This window comes from Pocillopora verrucosa, chromosome 4, assembly GCF_036669915.1.
Source record: "Pocillopora verrucosa isolate sample1 chromosome 4, ASM3666991v2, whole genome shotgun sequence".
Classification (NCBI taxonomy): domain Eukaryota; kingdom Metazoa; phylum Cnidaria; class Anthozoa; order Scleractinia; family Pocilloporidae; genus Pocillopora; species Pocillopora verrucosa.
This window is the reverse complement of record NC_089315.1, coordinates 329443-344737: the sequence shown is the minus strand read 5'-3', so window position 1 is coordinate 344737 and position 15295 is coordinate 329443. Positions and strand designations below refer to the sequence as shown.

The following is a 15295-nucleotide window of genomic DNA, read 5'->3' as shown; positions in this document are numbered from 1 at the left end:
GACTGCTTCCAATTCCATGACTGAACGGAATAACAACAAATCATTTTATTCATGTTGTGTTTTTAGTCATCATGTCAGCAGAATTATGTGATTTTAAAGGCGTATTCAGTTAAAACATGATTATGGTCACCAGTTTTATCTTACCCGGATTTGTTTTGCCAACTTTTATCCGTTTTTCGGTGGATAAAGAAAAAATAGGCCGAAAATTGATAAGGACGCGGCGGAGAATTTCTTTGGTTCAAGCATCATAGGCTTCAAGTCTGATCTATCATGATCAGGAAAAGCTTGCGGATAGTAACAAGAAGTTGTTTTCACTAGTTGTGTTGTGCATTTTCAGTACCCTTAAATATGGCTGGTGATAAACCCAACCATATTTGTTCAAGTCTATCTCGATGGTGTTCTTACCTGATCATCACGAAATAACGGTTCGAATTAATGCCCTTTCTGCGTTAATATACGAACGTAATGGCAATGCAACCACGTAACCATGATTCAACGATAGTTAACAAGATTATTTTTCTTTAAACCAGCCAATACTCTTATTATAAGACCGGACATTAAGATGTCTTCAGCTATCCGTTGGCATAGTCACGAATGTTTGTCATGAAGAATCTCTTTATGAATAAACGACATTATGGTGGCCTAAAGTAATTTTTATCTCGTTTGATACCATATCGCTAAACGCGATCAAAGCGACCAACGTCACAAACAGAGTTACAATTCTAAAGACCTTTCGCTTCGGCGAACAGCTGGCCTTCCCTTAAATAGTTCCCTTAATCCCGCTCTGTACTTTGCACTTTGGAATATGTAGACCACTGGATTCCCACAGCAGCTGGTGTAAACAAGAAAATATGACAATTTGTACAGCAGGCTTCTAGTGGAGAGATTGACCGCCGAGACGATTATAAACGGAATAAAGCATAAGACGAAAGAAAACGTGACTGTTATCAAAATTGTTATGATTTTTTGTTTGTCTTTGTCGTCTTGCTCGATGTTGCTTTCATTAGGAGGAAGTATGTTATTGAAGTAAAGAGCTTTTATGATTTGAAAATAGCAGAAAGTCATAGTGATGACTGCAACACCCACCAGTGTCGCCAACAGTGTCCAATAAATTCGAGAATTACTCTCTTTCCACTCCATAAAGCACTGCTTCACCTTTTCCTCGTATCTCTGCTTTATAAACAAAGGCAAAACAAAAGCGATGGAAAATCCCCAAATAAGGGAAATCGCAATTATAACGCGTTGTTTGTGGAGTTTTAAGTGCAAACTCGTGGGTCGCAGCAAAGCTTTGTATCTTTCAATTGAAATAAGAGTAAGGGTAAGTCCTGAAACGAGTAAAGTGATCCCTGCAACCAGATGCATCGTCACAAACTTACATAGAAAACTACCCACATTACCGCCTGGGTGCTCCACAAATCGCAGAATAATTCCCGGTACACAAAACACCAAGGAAATGATGTCAGAAACCGCCACGTTAGCCAGGAGAAAGTTAGTAGTAGTATGCATAGATCGGTGCCTCCTGACCACGGTAATAAACAAAATGTTTCCTAAAATCCCAGCTATCACGATGAGGATGTAAAAAGGCAGAAGAACAATATCCACTGACCAACTTTCCATATTTTCAAGGATTAAGCGTTTCTTTTATTCCCTTCAGTTGGCTTTTGGAGCATGTATTGTGCTAAGCTGATCTTGGCTCAAAATCAAGGAATTGAATATTTAAAATTAACTTGACAGGTTACCTATTTCTCAGTAAAAGAGCGCAAATAAATTTATCTGTGTCTCATCTGCTTCAAGCTGAGAAATGACTTATTCTTACCTAAAATGATTATGCAAAACATTGCTGTTTGTTAGTGCCTTTCCATTAAGTTCATTTGCATTACAAAGGCTAACAAAATTTATGAGAACTTTTTCAATTCAAGCAGTTGGTTTTATGGGAAAAGCAAAGATCCATTGTTCAAAGTTGCACGTGTTAATGAGAATATTCCCGATGGATTTACACGTTACACGGGTTTATTTCATGATTACCTTAACACTTTGCTCTCATTTGATGTTCGAACAGAGCAGTCTTTTAAAGATCTTTTTTTCATTCTGACTTTAATTGTGCATTAAAACTTTTTAAAAAATCCAATTATTTAGAACCTCAAAGTGAGACAGATGGTCGTTTAGAAGAATAAGGAAGAATAATTATTTCGATTAGCACATGAATAATATCCGGATTAAGCCAGCACTCGTGAAAGATCTGATCAAATAAAGCTCACGAATGTCCTTATAAATTTTATTGCCTTTTGCTGACCACAGATGACTATTTTATCTGCGAGCTCCCAATGCAATGAGTCTTCTTTAATAGAGCAACTGCCGTTGGTAAATAAAGGAAGGCTAAAAGTTTTATAGAGTGATTTTTCAAATCGCTCAGGGCATATTTGAAAAAAATTTGAACGAAATATTCTTGATCACAATCAGACCAGGAAGATGATTTACACGATTACAATATCAACTAATCCAAGCCACAACTTACTAATAAGCATGCGCATTCACATACGTTAATCATTATTTATACCTGATATTTATAAAAAAAATTACCGAAGAACCAATATCTTCGTTTATCTTTTAGCGCACTGAACGCTTTCGACTGCATTCATCCTTGCAGCAGCAAGAACACAAATACTCATGTGTAACATACAAATCTATAACAATAAGTTCTCTGTAACTCAGTGGACGAGTATGTGATCACGAAATATAAAGGTACAGAGTTCAGTTTCTGGTGGGAGCCTAGGAACTGTTTTTATATCCCATGCACACGATACTTTGTAAAAAAATTCATTATTCCCCGAATAAGATCAAAATTTATCATCCTCCCTTGGCAAGTCGTTAAAATCTTGAAGTTTGCTTAGGACTAAGCCTTTGATACCGGACAGAAGTGTTACGGGTTTTGACACTAGAGCGGGTAGAAAAGTAATTATTTTAAAATCCGAGAATATTATCAACTTGTACAGCCTTCCTTCAACAACGTTTAGGGTCGTTGTGAAAACAACACTCGGCTCAGCTTCGTTCGTACGGTCTTCATGGACAGCAGGGTAAGCACATAGCCACATAGACTAATACTGATGATTTTGGAATGGTATGGATGGTTCATGTTTGTGGACGCGGTAACCTCTTGTACCAGACGCCCACGGACACAGTATTGCCCTCGAGCCAAGGGTCTAGGACCGGAATGTGCCCAGTTAGCAAAGAGATCAGAAGCTTTGACTTCAAAGCCAGATTTATGTTTGGGGGCTGAACGGTCTCATTCATCTAAATTACCGATCAGTAAAACCACTTACTTTAAGGCAGTAAACGTTTATAAACAAATGCCCCAGATTAGAGCTATGACAAACTGCTTACAACAGGATTATCCCAATGACCTGTGCTTATAGGCATTTACCCTGGTTAAGAAGGTGCCATTGGCCGACGATTCCGAATTAGTGCCAAGAAACCACAGAAATAGGAGAAAATTTTCAGATGAATATTACACTTAGATGTTGGCCTTAAGCATAGCAACGCCTGATCCAATAAGGCTAAATGCTCAGGAAGTCAGGATTACTCATAGCATGGATTACTTTGTCAGAAAGTTAATACTTTTTCAATGATGTCGAATCTAAACATCGCACGCGAAAAGAATTTTACTTGTGTATGTGTCTTGGTCGCCCTTGAAGCGATACACAGTTCACGGTTACTCTGCGCTCCGACATGTGGTCAGGAATTCCATTCTTCCAACCAATATACAATCTTCAGCTTGTGGACTAATTTATTTTGTACAAGTATGTGTCATTGCTATGTTGCATTGTCCATGGATTATTTCAAGTCTAGTTGTTCTCAGCTGTCATCTGACATCAATTCTTCATTTGTTATGTAAAGTTGCGAAAATAAAATGAGGTTATATTCAGATAGTTCAGTATTCTGTAGGAAAAAAACGACGTGTTTGATCCCGAAATAACCACAAATGATTTAAACTTCGAGTTTAAGTGTTAGTTGATTATGTTATCTAATCATTATTAAAACATCTGTAAATTAACTCTTCGCGGGGGAATTCACACTGCACATTCAAATCATTCATCATCTAAAAGCTTTGAACTTGGATCTAACACCTAATGTCAAGTGGATAAAAACGTTGTCTTTAAAAAGGTTAAATTCTTCTACCTATTAAGCAACATTTTCCTTGAGCACAAACTGTAAACAACTATACCAACATTGAAACATAATTTTTAAACTTGTCTAAATGGAACAACAGAGTACAGGAAATTCGATAATTAGGCAATTGTCGGCTTTAATGAGCTTGACATTTGTTGAATCAATTCCAAGTCTTATAAGGCCTCTAATAACATTTGTTTATAATTCCTCACGCAATTATACGAACCTTGACTTCATTGCGAAAATGCTTTTTTAATTTGATTATTTGTTACTTCTAGTGGGAGGGTAAAAATAACCCAGTTTGAAGTTCAAAACGATCAAGGATTCAAGAGAATAACAGCGGGGCCGAGGTGTTCAATTTAACTGGAGACAAACGCAATACATAATCTCATATCTTCCCAGTCAAATATTTGTTGATATAATTATCTATATGTCATATTGATCGCTTATATCTCTCTGTTTATAGTTAGCGCTAAACATTTACCGGTTCTTTGTTCTCTTAAGTGGAAACATACGAAGGTTATCAGACATATCTAATTGGCTGTCAAAGAGATTAATCGTCTCCGGATGTTAGTATCACAATATTTAACAGCTACGAATGGTTGTTGATTTTATTACTTTCCAGGGGAAGTTATCGTCATTAACATTCTTCTCCTTGTGAGCATCACATGTCTATGGCTTCGTTCAGTATCAATGCCATTTTGGGACACTCCGAACACAAAAATGAAGATTCAAGCTCCTCAGGAGGTCAACACAGCCTTCATGAATCAAGAGAAAGCACAGGCGAGGAAAGTAAGTTTGCTTCTAATTTCATTGACAAGAACTATTGTTCAGTTGAAATAAACGCATCGAAAATCTTTCCTAATTGCGTGGAGTATTGTTTCGCTTTAGATGACGAAGAAGGTTGTACTTTGAAAGAAGAAGAGGCAGTTTATGTCACTAATTCATCGGAGGAAAACCTAAGTTACGTGGATGATTCTGTGCCTTCGAGCCGCGAGAGCCTTTACATCAACAAGATTCGCAGACGACGCACAGCGTTTACCAGTACCCAATTAAAATCTTTGGAGGAAAAATTCCACGACAAGAAATATCTGACAATTACAGAAAGAAACAATTTGGCGAAGGGACTTCATCTAACAGACACTCAAGTCAAAACATGGTTTCAAAATCGGCGAACAAAGTGGAAGAAACAAATGGCGCCGGACTATGAAGCCAGTTTGCGCTGGGAAGAAATGAACAGTATGTTTAGCCATTTTCAAACTGGTTTTCCCTGCTGTGGAGAAGTGAACACTCATTTTCGCCCTGTGCCACAATTTTACAATGTTATACCCAGTTTTTGTCCATCCTCCAACCTTCAGGTCGTCTATTCCAATATGTCTTTACATCCCTTCTCGTAAAATTATGACTTCAGCAAGCATGATGTTTTTCCTCTAATCTTTGCTAATTGTTTCAGTAAACGACCCTTAATTCAAACAGAAAAGTCATCGATTGCAAGGAGAAATAACAATCATGTCCAATTGTGACTTAGTAAATAAGTTTAGGAGGTAAGAGCACCTATTTCGTGCCAGAATTACTACTTGGGCGTGAAACTATTCACAATAAACTGATGGGCCATTTTTGAACATTCGAGCACTTTCAGTTTGTTTGTATGCGTTATAAACAAACTGGAACGCCTAGTTTCAAGTAGATCTGGGGCGAAACGTGCCTTTAGTTCATACGTAAGTGTGATGTAAATTCCCATCGGCCTGGGAAAAGGATGCGGATCATCCGAGTAATTGACTGATTACTGACCGCATTCCAAACATGTCGCTTTTCGTGGGTTCGGGCGGAAACCATGAAGAGTTCAAGACTTTATTGAGATCTACACTAAGCCTGGATTTTGCTTTGCAAACATTTGATATTGATTAGGAAGCTACCCAGTTTACTTAGAGCTGGTAATCCGAGGCTGAGACAACCAAGTTAAAATCGTAAACTACGATGATTTATTATATTTCATCACTAAAATCTAACATTCACAATTCCAGCTCGTTGGTCCTCGAGCGATAGTGTAAGCTTGCGGCGGATGAGTGGGCTCCAGTGATACCTCTTTCCCAGAAAATGTAATACTCGTCTTAATGACCTCCTCATCTCCTCGAATACAGCTTTTGCTTTGTGCTGAACAGTGAAAAGGAAGTAAGTCATATTGTTTGTAAGATGATTTATTATTTCCATCGACTACAAAAAACAAAATCAAAATGATAGTTTACATGATTATGCAATCTTGCATTTCAACAAATAGGAAACCTCCTCGCATACGTACATGTATTTCGAAGCTAAAATTTGGCTTCATGTCTTACGGTATGCAATAAATAGTGATTAAATAATTTTGTGCATCCTAATTTTGTACATTTACGTTATTGTCACTTCTGCTCATTTAATTGAACTTTTTAATCTGCGTCTTTTCTCTGGGATGAATGCTGTTGTCAGGAACGCCGCGACAGAAGAGCAATGCCTTCAATTAACACCATAATAAAAATTTTGTTTCTTTGAGTGATTGCTAAACACTTGCTCGTGCATCCACTCGCGTCACAATTTGATGTTGTTCGTGTTTACATTTCTCTTCCTAAGGTAATACTCATGTTGGCAGACGGTGACCCATTTTAATTGAAAAATGTATTTAGGAAATATCTTATTGTGGGAAAGGTGTGCGGTTGTTGGGGGATTGTAAATCTGGGATCAGTCAAAAGGCAATTTCTTTATTCGTTTGGTTTCGCAATAAAAATATTGTCCAACAACATTGTTAATTCACTTTTACCCGCAACTTACCTTTAGGTTTGGATATGAAAGCATTTAAAAACAATGCGCACCAAATGGCTCTCTTCAAATTCGAATTATTACAAAGCTATCCACTGAAATCCTAACTAGAGCGAAAGACTCTTAACTATCTATGAATAGCAAGGAACATCATCGACAGAGACAAACACCAGCACTGTGGACATCCATGGTCCATAATAATATAGTGACCCACTCTAGACAGTTTGGCAAACAGTAATCACGCAGTAGAATCGTGTGTAGCCTATACAGAATCGTGACATAAATATTTTTGATTCAGATTTCTAAATGTTGCTCTGTACAAGACGTGGTAAAATGGTCAATCGATGATCATTTTAAACTTATTCCATACAAACAAAGTCAAAGTTGAAGTATTTTATCAAAGAAGGCAAAATAGTGACCGTTTACTTGGGACAGCGAAGTTAGAAAATACATAGTACGCAGTTCCTGCATGCAAGTTATAAATCATTTGGGAACGACTTACAGTCAGACACCGAATGACATCTAAGGACAATGTGATTATTACTTCTTAAGGGGAGTTGTTTTCACTTTGTAAAGAAGACGGCGCGTTTTAAGAAGAAAAGGAAAGAAGCCATTGAAAAATATTCGGTGTACTTCTCGACAAACAAAACAAGGGTATTTGTTAAAAAGATCAGGCTGGCGTCTTTTACGGTAAACATGATAATAGTCAAGTTAAGATGATTAAGTAAATAAAGGATGATGGATGGTGTAAAGACCCTTGAAGAATTTCCCACTATAGCTCACAAAGTAAAAAATGATATACTTTCATATTTATGGAAGATCGGTCGCAGTTTTTTTTTCTTTTTTGTTCAATCATACAGTGACCGCAAATAGTGTTGGAATGTTTGCCTCAAAGATAAGTGGAATAATTGAAGTCTGTGACGACCAGAACTCTTTCGCTGAAAAGTGTCAGCTTACAGACAGTGTAAGCATAGTAGTTTGTCCTCATCAATGAATCCTTCATGGCACCCGTATAGAGATCCAACCCAGCGAATGTCTCATCTCTTTTGACTTAAGTCGAGTTTGATAAAGCTACAATGACAATGCAAAACCAAAGCTTTATTTTGGTCCGGGGAGGAGATATCTCGACCATAATGGGCTCACCAGATCTTCAGCCCTAGAAGGGCAGCTATGCGCGACATTGACGCGGAGACAGCATGCCAAACCACAGCCAAGTTAGTTTTGGTAAAAGGTGGTCGGTATTCTTGAACCAGTTAGGAAGATACGTGATTTCAAGAAAATCATATCTATTTCAGCGATATATCAATTACGTTGGCTGGATTGTCAGAACTCTCGGGCAGATGTATCAGCTAAATTTAGGAGAGATAAAACTCAATCAAATTTTCGCTAAGAGCATCTTTTTCACTGTGTCTTGTGGAGGGAATATTTCTTTCATCAAGCAGATACATTTACCAACTTTAGATGATGCAAAAGCATAAATTGCATCACGCAAGAGGGAAATAACCCCAGCAATGGCGAGGGTATAAATTTTAAATGAATTGAGGCATCGATTAAATTTTAGTTTTCTACAGGCAGAAGTAGGATTTTCTCATAATTCCGTATAGTTATTATGGTGATAGTAGAACAACAATCGATTAGTTAGACACGAGTAAGTTTTTAGTGAGCTATGTGTTATGGAGATGAGAGGGTGGCCAATTTTCAGCTCTACAAATATTGCAGACTACTCAGCGGTTGTTGATGTCACCTTCAAACAAACAGATAGCAAACTTGGCGTAGAGCGGTGCCATTTCGTGGAGATAAGACAAATGCGATAAAAAAATACATCTCCTCAGAGGCCATACCTAAAATAACTTGCAAAGAATGTAACAGTTTTTATAATGCCCCATTAACTTAACAAGGTCCTCATTGTCAAATCGCTGCTCGACTTTAGGATTTAGTTCCTTTTCTTCTCCAGGAGATGGAGTAATTGATGACAAGTGTTACTTTCTATTGTAAGATAGGCTTTCCTATAAAGCCTAACATGTCAGCAAGTGGCAGACGGTCTGTTGAAAAAAGGGTAAAAGGTGTAAGAAGTTATTCAAATACGTAAGACAACACGTGATAGTTAAAATACACACGCAAACACGAGAAGAAACCAGGAAATTAGAGAGATTCCCAATGTATTCTCTGTTAGCGGAGATAAATAAATTACAGACTTAAATCTAAGGGTGTTCACTAAAAACCCAGGCGATGCCTTTTACGGTTTTGTGGGTCAACGAAATTATAAAATGGGTAGTTTGACTGGCAGGGAGGGGGGAGAAGTGATTAAGGTCTGAATACTTAAAAAATTCATCTTACGATAAAAAAAGAAACGTTTTCTCGGTTATCAGAATTGCAGCTCCAATGCGTCGTAAGCGCCTTTCAACAAATTTTTTCCGGCCGGCTCCCATTCAGCCCAACTGCTAAAGATGATCTGGGCTTCTGTAATCAATCCACTTTGAACAGATAAGGTCAGTTAAAACTCTTTCAAATGGCGCCAAGTCCTACAAGAATTGTGCCGAAATAATCACTCGATTATTTGATTTATTTTCTATTTGACGCTATAAATACTCTACAACTTCTTAACAAGAAGATAAGAATCCTATCATTTACTGTTGATTGTGTGCCAGGTAATTATCTTGACCTTTTTGAAATAAATCAACGGAATGATTAAACTGATTAATAAAGTAATTTCCTTTTCATATTGTTGAGAAACTGACGGAGTCGCGTCGCGACATGGTGTCATTGTTGTCATAACGTAGTGAATGTAATGTATTGTCTCATTTAGGGTGATAATTCTTCGTGGTTTTAAACTGACATTTATTTTCTCCGACAAGGGATTTATTAAGAAAATAATTGATTACGATTGTTTAGCTTTTGCATGATTTTTTCCTGTTGGGTCAACAGCCGCAAGAATTTCTCACGAACTGACGGAAACAGATGTCTCTTTCCTGAAGCTATTAACTGCATTACTTTTCGATGTCGCCACTTACATTTAAGTTCCACGCCCAAGTCTTGCATATTTCCGAGGAAAATTCTGAGAGAAAATCAAGCGTTCCAAAGCCAATCAATTAATATCTGTAAAATTACATTGTGACTAAACTCATTGAAACTTCAGCTGATTAGTCCCTCTGCAGAGTGGCGAAAAAGTAAAGAAACAGTTTTTGATATATGGACCGAGATTTCACTGCTGTCACCGCCATAATTTTGAAGGATGGGGAGGATGATCTGCAAAAATTAGAGAACTCTCTGACCTTTTAGAATAAATTTACAAAAGGCAAGGCTAAGAATGGAAAATAACAAACTTAATTCACGTTGTATCTAAGATGAAAATATAATATTCCACCACACCTTTCAGTAATAAGTCTAGCGAAAGGCAATCGATTTTCCGATTACCTTTCAAGATTTACAGTACAGTAGGTTTCTTGAAGGCTTTCTCCCGAAAAGAACTCGGTTGAACCCTATCATTTGTTCTGCTTTTTACCATCTTTAAAAAAAATGGACGTTTTTTTATCAATATGCCTGAGCATTGGCAAGCAACATTTTAAAGTTTTTCAAAAAAAAAATTTTTAAGAATACTCTTGTGACGACTGAATTCTCCCTATGATGAGCAAGCAGATCATGAAGTGAAGTTACCAGACCGGAAAGGGAATTTTGTGGCTAGGGCTTTTCTTTAAGAACAGTCATAAATCTTTCAGAACAGAACTTTCCTTATGCACAAGCCAGGTCAGGTGTGGGATTGTTAAGTACATATAGCGACACCAGTGTCAGTTCTTAACATATGATTATCTCAGGCTCAGTAAACAGAGACATGATAAGCTGATTTGTCACAACTGTTGGCCTGGCAGGTTACCAAACCCATGCAGTTTGTTGATATCCGGAGCGGTCCTTCACATCAAACACATTTCTAAAATGTTTTTTTTTTATTATTATCAAATCGTCTCACGGTTTTCATGAACCAAAGGGAGTGAGCAATGTCCTAACAAAGTCTATGAATGACTTAATGGAATAAACTTAGGAAAACAGCTTTCTTTCTATAATCTTACTAAGGATAACAGTATTATACTGAACTCGTTTGACCTGTAAAAACGACTACATATGGGTCATGAGTTAAGCTACAGCTAACCGACAGGACGGGAATTCCAAACTGTACTTAAAGTGAGAAAAAAGTAATGATAATAATCAAACGATCAAGTTTTCGGTTTTGTTCTTTTCTCGTCATCGTTTCCACTGGTTGTATCCAGGTATTGAATAAGTTTTGGAAAAATCCCGCCCAATTTTTTATTGCACGTTACTCTTAGCTTTCATTCCCTCGTATAACTTTAGCTGCTGGTTTCTCCGTTTTTCTCTCTTCTTTCATATCCGTTAAGAAAAGAATAATGAAAGTGTTTAAAAGATGAGCCCGGAAAACCCTTTTACGTCTTTGATTAAGCTGACGTAGAAACATCTTTCAGCTGTGGCAATGCGAGTATTGCTACGTGATTGCAATGATCACGAACACGGAAGGGAAATAAGGCTTCCTTTTGTGATGAAATATTACCAGAATGATCACTCTGTACTAACGAACGTGATTGACGTTATATAAATACAGTGACGCTTTTAAGACTCTTTTAGTCGGTCAACCTTGGATACTCGTATCAAGAAATGGCCCACTGTTCCGGGTCAACTTTTCCATTAAGCATCAAACAAAAGTTCTGAGTACTTGGTAGTCCTGAGGGACTTTGGCCGAAGGGAGGCGGAAAAGCTCGTAACTGATCGAGAAAATTATCGGAGTGACAATTTTGCTGCACTGGGGGAGTGGGTAGTGTAAATATGCACTAGTAAAATCAATCTCCATCGGTGTACCCAAGGGCAGACTTGACCCTCGTTTAGCGCATCGAGCCAAAGGTTCGCAAATTTCAAAATAATTAAATTTATCCGTATTGCAGTGATTCTATTAAACCACCTCTCTCTACATGTTAGTCAAGTCGCCTGGTAATAATTCAAGGTACAAATATATTTTTTGATCTTACTACTGGTGTTAAATACAAACGAAAGTAACGGTTTTCTGTGGAGAGCCTCGAGGCGATTGAAGACCTTGTTTCTGGCGCACAACTGTTTTCAAACGAGGCGCTCATCATTTTTAGAACCAACATGTTTACCTAACACGAGGATCCTTCTTTGCAAAAGCGCCGAATTCGTATAACTATGTTGATGATACAAGATATACTGATCAAAACAATGATTACTAGTTTTTGCTAGGCATGTATTTGAGTTATTTTCGTTTTTAAGACTTTTTTAGTCGGTCAACCTTGGATACTTGAATTCAGCGCAAGGAATGCCATTATTTGGTTAAAATACAACATGGCCTCTTCTTATCTTTAGCTGAAAGTAAGTTATTCCCTGTGCCCACGAAGAGAAAAGCGAGAAAAGCTGTGTCAAACAGCAAATATGCTATGGGGAACTGTCTCCACTTTCAGTGAGCTTGTGATTCCTGCAACCGAGTTGAAAAACAAGCTGGAGGGCATGGAAAAGAAACTTGATGCAGTTTGTGACGGGGAATGTTCATCAAAAGCTCTAAGTCTTATATATATATTTTTTTTGCTGTGCTCAAAGTCAGGTATCTATAAAGAATGATCCGTGTAACAAATAGGCTCAATCGACTTGGCTTGGCTGCCTGGTCAGCTCAGTTGGTAGAGCACTGCACCGGTATCGCAAAGGTCATGGGTTCAAATCCCCTACAGGCCTGAATTTGTTTTTCAGGCCTTATTTCACTACTGCTTAAGTAGTGATCGTCACTGCGAAGATCGCTTTTATATTCATTGCTTATTATCTTGCATAAGTTTATCATACACAAAAAGAGACGCAAAGCAGATTTTCTAATTGTTTTTCAACAAAAAATGATGCATAGCCTGGTTGATATGACTAGACTCTCCTAAGTAAGTGGTTCGAGACCTCGTCGAGGGACACCTCAGACTATTGTGACGTCATCGGCTCCTCATTAAGTGTCATAGTTCTTCAGGTTTTCAAGAAATTATACCTCTTTAGAGGCAGCGAAAAGATGTTACGAAATACTTCCGGTACGGTGAAGGCCTATTTCTATGTTTCTTCTACATTTTTGCCTCTAGTTCTAAGGATTAACTGTGCAGAAGTTTATTGATCACGAAATACAATGAGTAATGTGTATACAATTCGTCCTTACAGCGGCGATGATTTTGAGGTGTACTGTTATCACAATACTGATGGTGGAGGATGGACTATGTTCCAACACAGGCTGGATGGATTAGTGGATTTCTAGTGGGAATGGGATGACTCGGAAAAGGGATTTGGACCCTTAAATAGAGATTTTTGGTTGGGTTTGGATAAAATACACCGCCTTACGAGTCAAAAACGCCTATAAACTTGGCATGGATCTGGAAGATTTTAACCAGGCGAAGGCCCACGCCCAATATGATCAGGTCCTTGTTGAAGATGAAAGAAATAACTATAAACTAAGGTTGGGTGCTTATAAAGGTAAGCGCGGATAAATAAACTCTACTGCCTTCTGGTTGTCTGTAGCCGGAATAGTTGAATTACACTTGTTGATATTGGTTAAAGAAAGGATTCTAGGTCAAGGGAGCTTGATAATATTTGAGTCGTGTAAAACCATTTTCATTGTGTTGAAGATTACCAAATATCAGTTTGATAAATAGGTGAGAAACAAAATTAACAAAATAAGCTGACAATCTACATACCGAAGCTGAAAATAAAATCTTGCGGATCGATTTAAAAACTGCCGAATTGGTTTAGTTTTTAATCCACGAGTCGTTATCACTAGCCATCCTTGTTCGCTGTCGGTAAGCTTGTGCTAACCATTTGACTCATTTTTTTTCGCCTGACTAGATAATCTGGCATTTTCCAGAGAATGATAACAAGTCCATTGATTATATATAAAAAAAAATCCGTGAGTCGACATTTGATGCTGCGACTCGTTTACTATCTTGATTAATTGCAACATCTGAAAGTTAATTATTCTCTATGTTGATCAGCCTTGAAAATCCACCGTTATATGGATGCTGTATCTCCATAATGATCATTATCTCATTCTAATCATCTATCTTCTTAAAGGGTGTTAAAAAAGTGAAGATGATTAAACACTAATGTCAGTCAAGGGTTAACTGTTATTCCGAGAGGGACGAATTGGTTTTCCATATCAGCTATGGGCAGATGTGGAAACTGCTGCTTAAACAGGAAAGTAGGATAGCAAAAAATTGTATGATAATCCAAGGGCTAACACGGAAAAGTTGCATGTCAATTTCATTTGACCCTTATACATTAATTTTGAGTTCTACGATTCAAAGATTTTGCCAAAGCATTTTGCTACATTCGGTTAAATTAACAAGGGATTTCTAAGCACCTGCATTCGGCTCAGGTGCTTGTCTAAACCGTCCAATGTCTTTGTTTTACTACAGCTATTGTTCTGATTTCAAAGTTCGACGAAAATAATTATCATATTACGATATACATGTTGGGGTTATCTTTGATTCGTTTTGTATACATAACACTAATATTTGATTGTCTTTAAAAGTTGAAAAATCTGCGTAGTTCGTGTCATTGTCTATTTTTCAACAATGACATGTGTATATTACATATCGTATCATTCGAATTCAAATTAGAGGAGTCTTTCTTCGCCATCCAGTATCACTCAGTTTCGAGCACATGTCGTTTTTCCTCATCCCACCGAGACTACACTGTATAAGCATTCCTTGTCTCACAGACGAGTTAACTTTTCAACTTGGACTACGCTCGAATCACCGGTTGTAATATATGTAAAACTGCTAACTTGTGTTCCTAGACATCTTCCGAAGCATGTGCAAGATGGCAAGTTGAATGGGTCTCATCTTCCAGCAATAAATTACAGGGTTCAAAGATGAACTCAGATAGACTGGAATTAGTGATAAAAGATAAAATCTTTTCAAAGCAGTACTTGTGCCACTGATTCCAATCGTGGCAACGCAAATTAAAACAGGCAAATAACAAAATAAAAACACGAGATATACGTAGAATATACCAACTGTAGATCTAATGAGGGCAGCAAATTTGCTTTTTCACCGGACAGACCTTCTTCGTGTACTTCCACAGATTGCATCTGATTCTTATGCCGGCGGACAGTCAGATATATCCTGACGTACGCCACCAATGTAAGCATGAAGGCAAAAGCTGCAGTGAATGAAATGAGAAAATCCCGAGTAACGCGGGATTCCCACACAATCATTAAAGAAACAAATGCTCTAAACACCCAAATGAAGATCACCACCACAACAACTCGCTTGTGAGTCACAACCTCCTGGTATCTGAG

At 37.7% G+C, this 15295-nt stretch overlaps 2 protein-coding genes across 2 annotated transcripts; one reads left to right on the top strand and one right to left on the bottom strand.

The window, feature by feature from the left end:
- Window positions 1-713: 713 nt before the first annotated feature.
- On the bottom strand, window positions 714-1713 carry LOC131785312 (QRFP-like peptide receptor). The gene has a single exon (XM_059102184.2). The coding sequence runs from the start codon at window positions 1615-1617 to the stop codon at window positions 715-717; it is 903 nt and encodes a 300-aa protein (XP_058958167.1). The 5' UTR covers window positions 1618-1713; the 3' UTR covers window position 714.
- A 3041-nt stretch (window positions 1714-4754) lies between these two features.
- LOC131785335 (barH-like 2 homeobox protein) lies at window positions 4755-6696 on the top strand. The gene is made up of 2 exons (XM_059102214.2): window positions 4755-4959; window positions 5059-6696. The coding sequence occupies exons 1-2, from the start codon at window positions 4836-4838 to the stop codon at window positions 5562-5564; spliced, it is 630 nt and encodes a 209-aa protein (XP_058958197.1). The 5' UTR covers window positions 4755-4835; the 3' UTR covers window positions 5565-6696.
- The last annotated feature ends 8599 nt before the right edge of the window (window positions 6697-15295 follow it).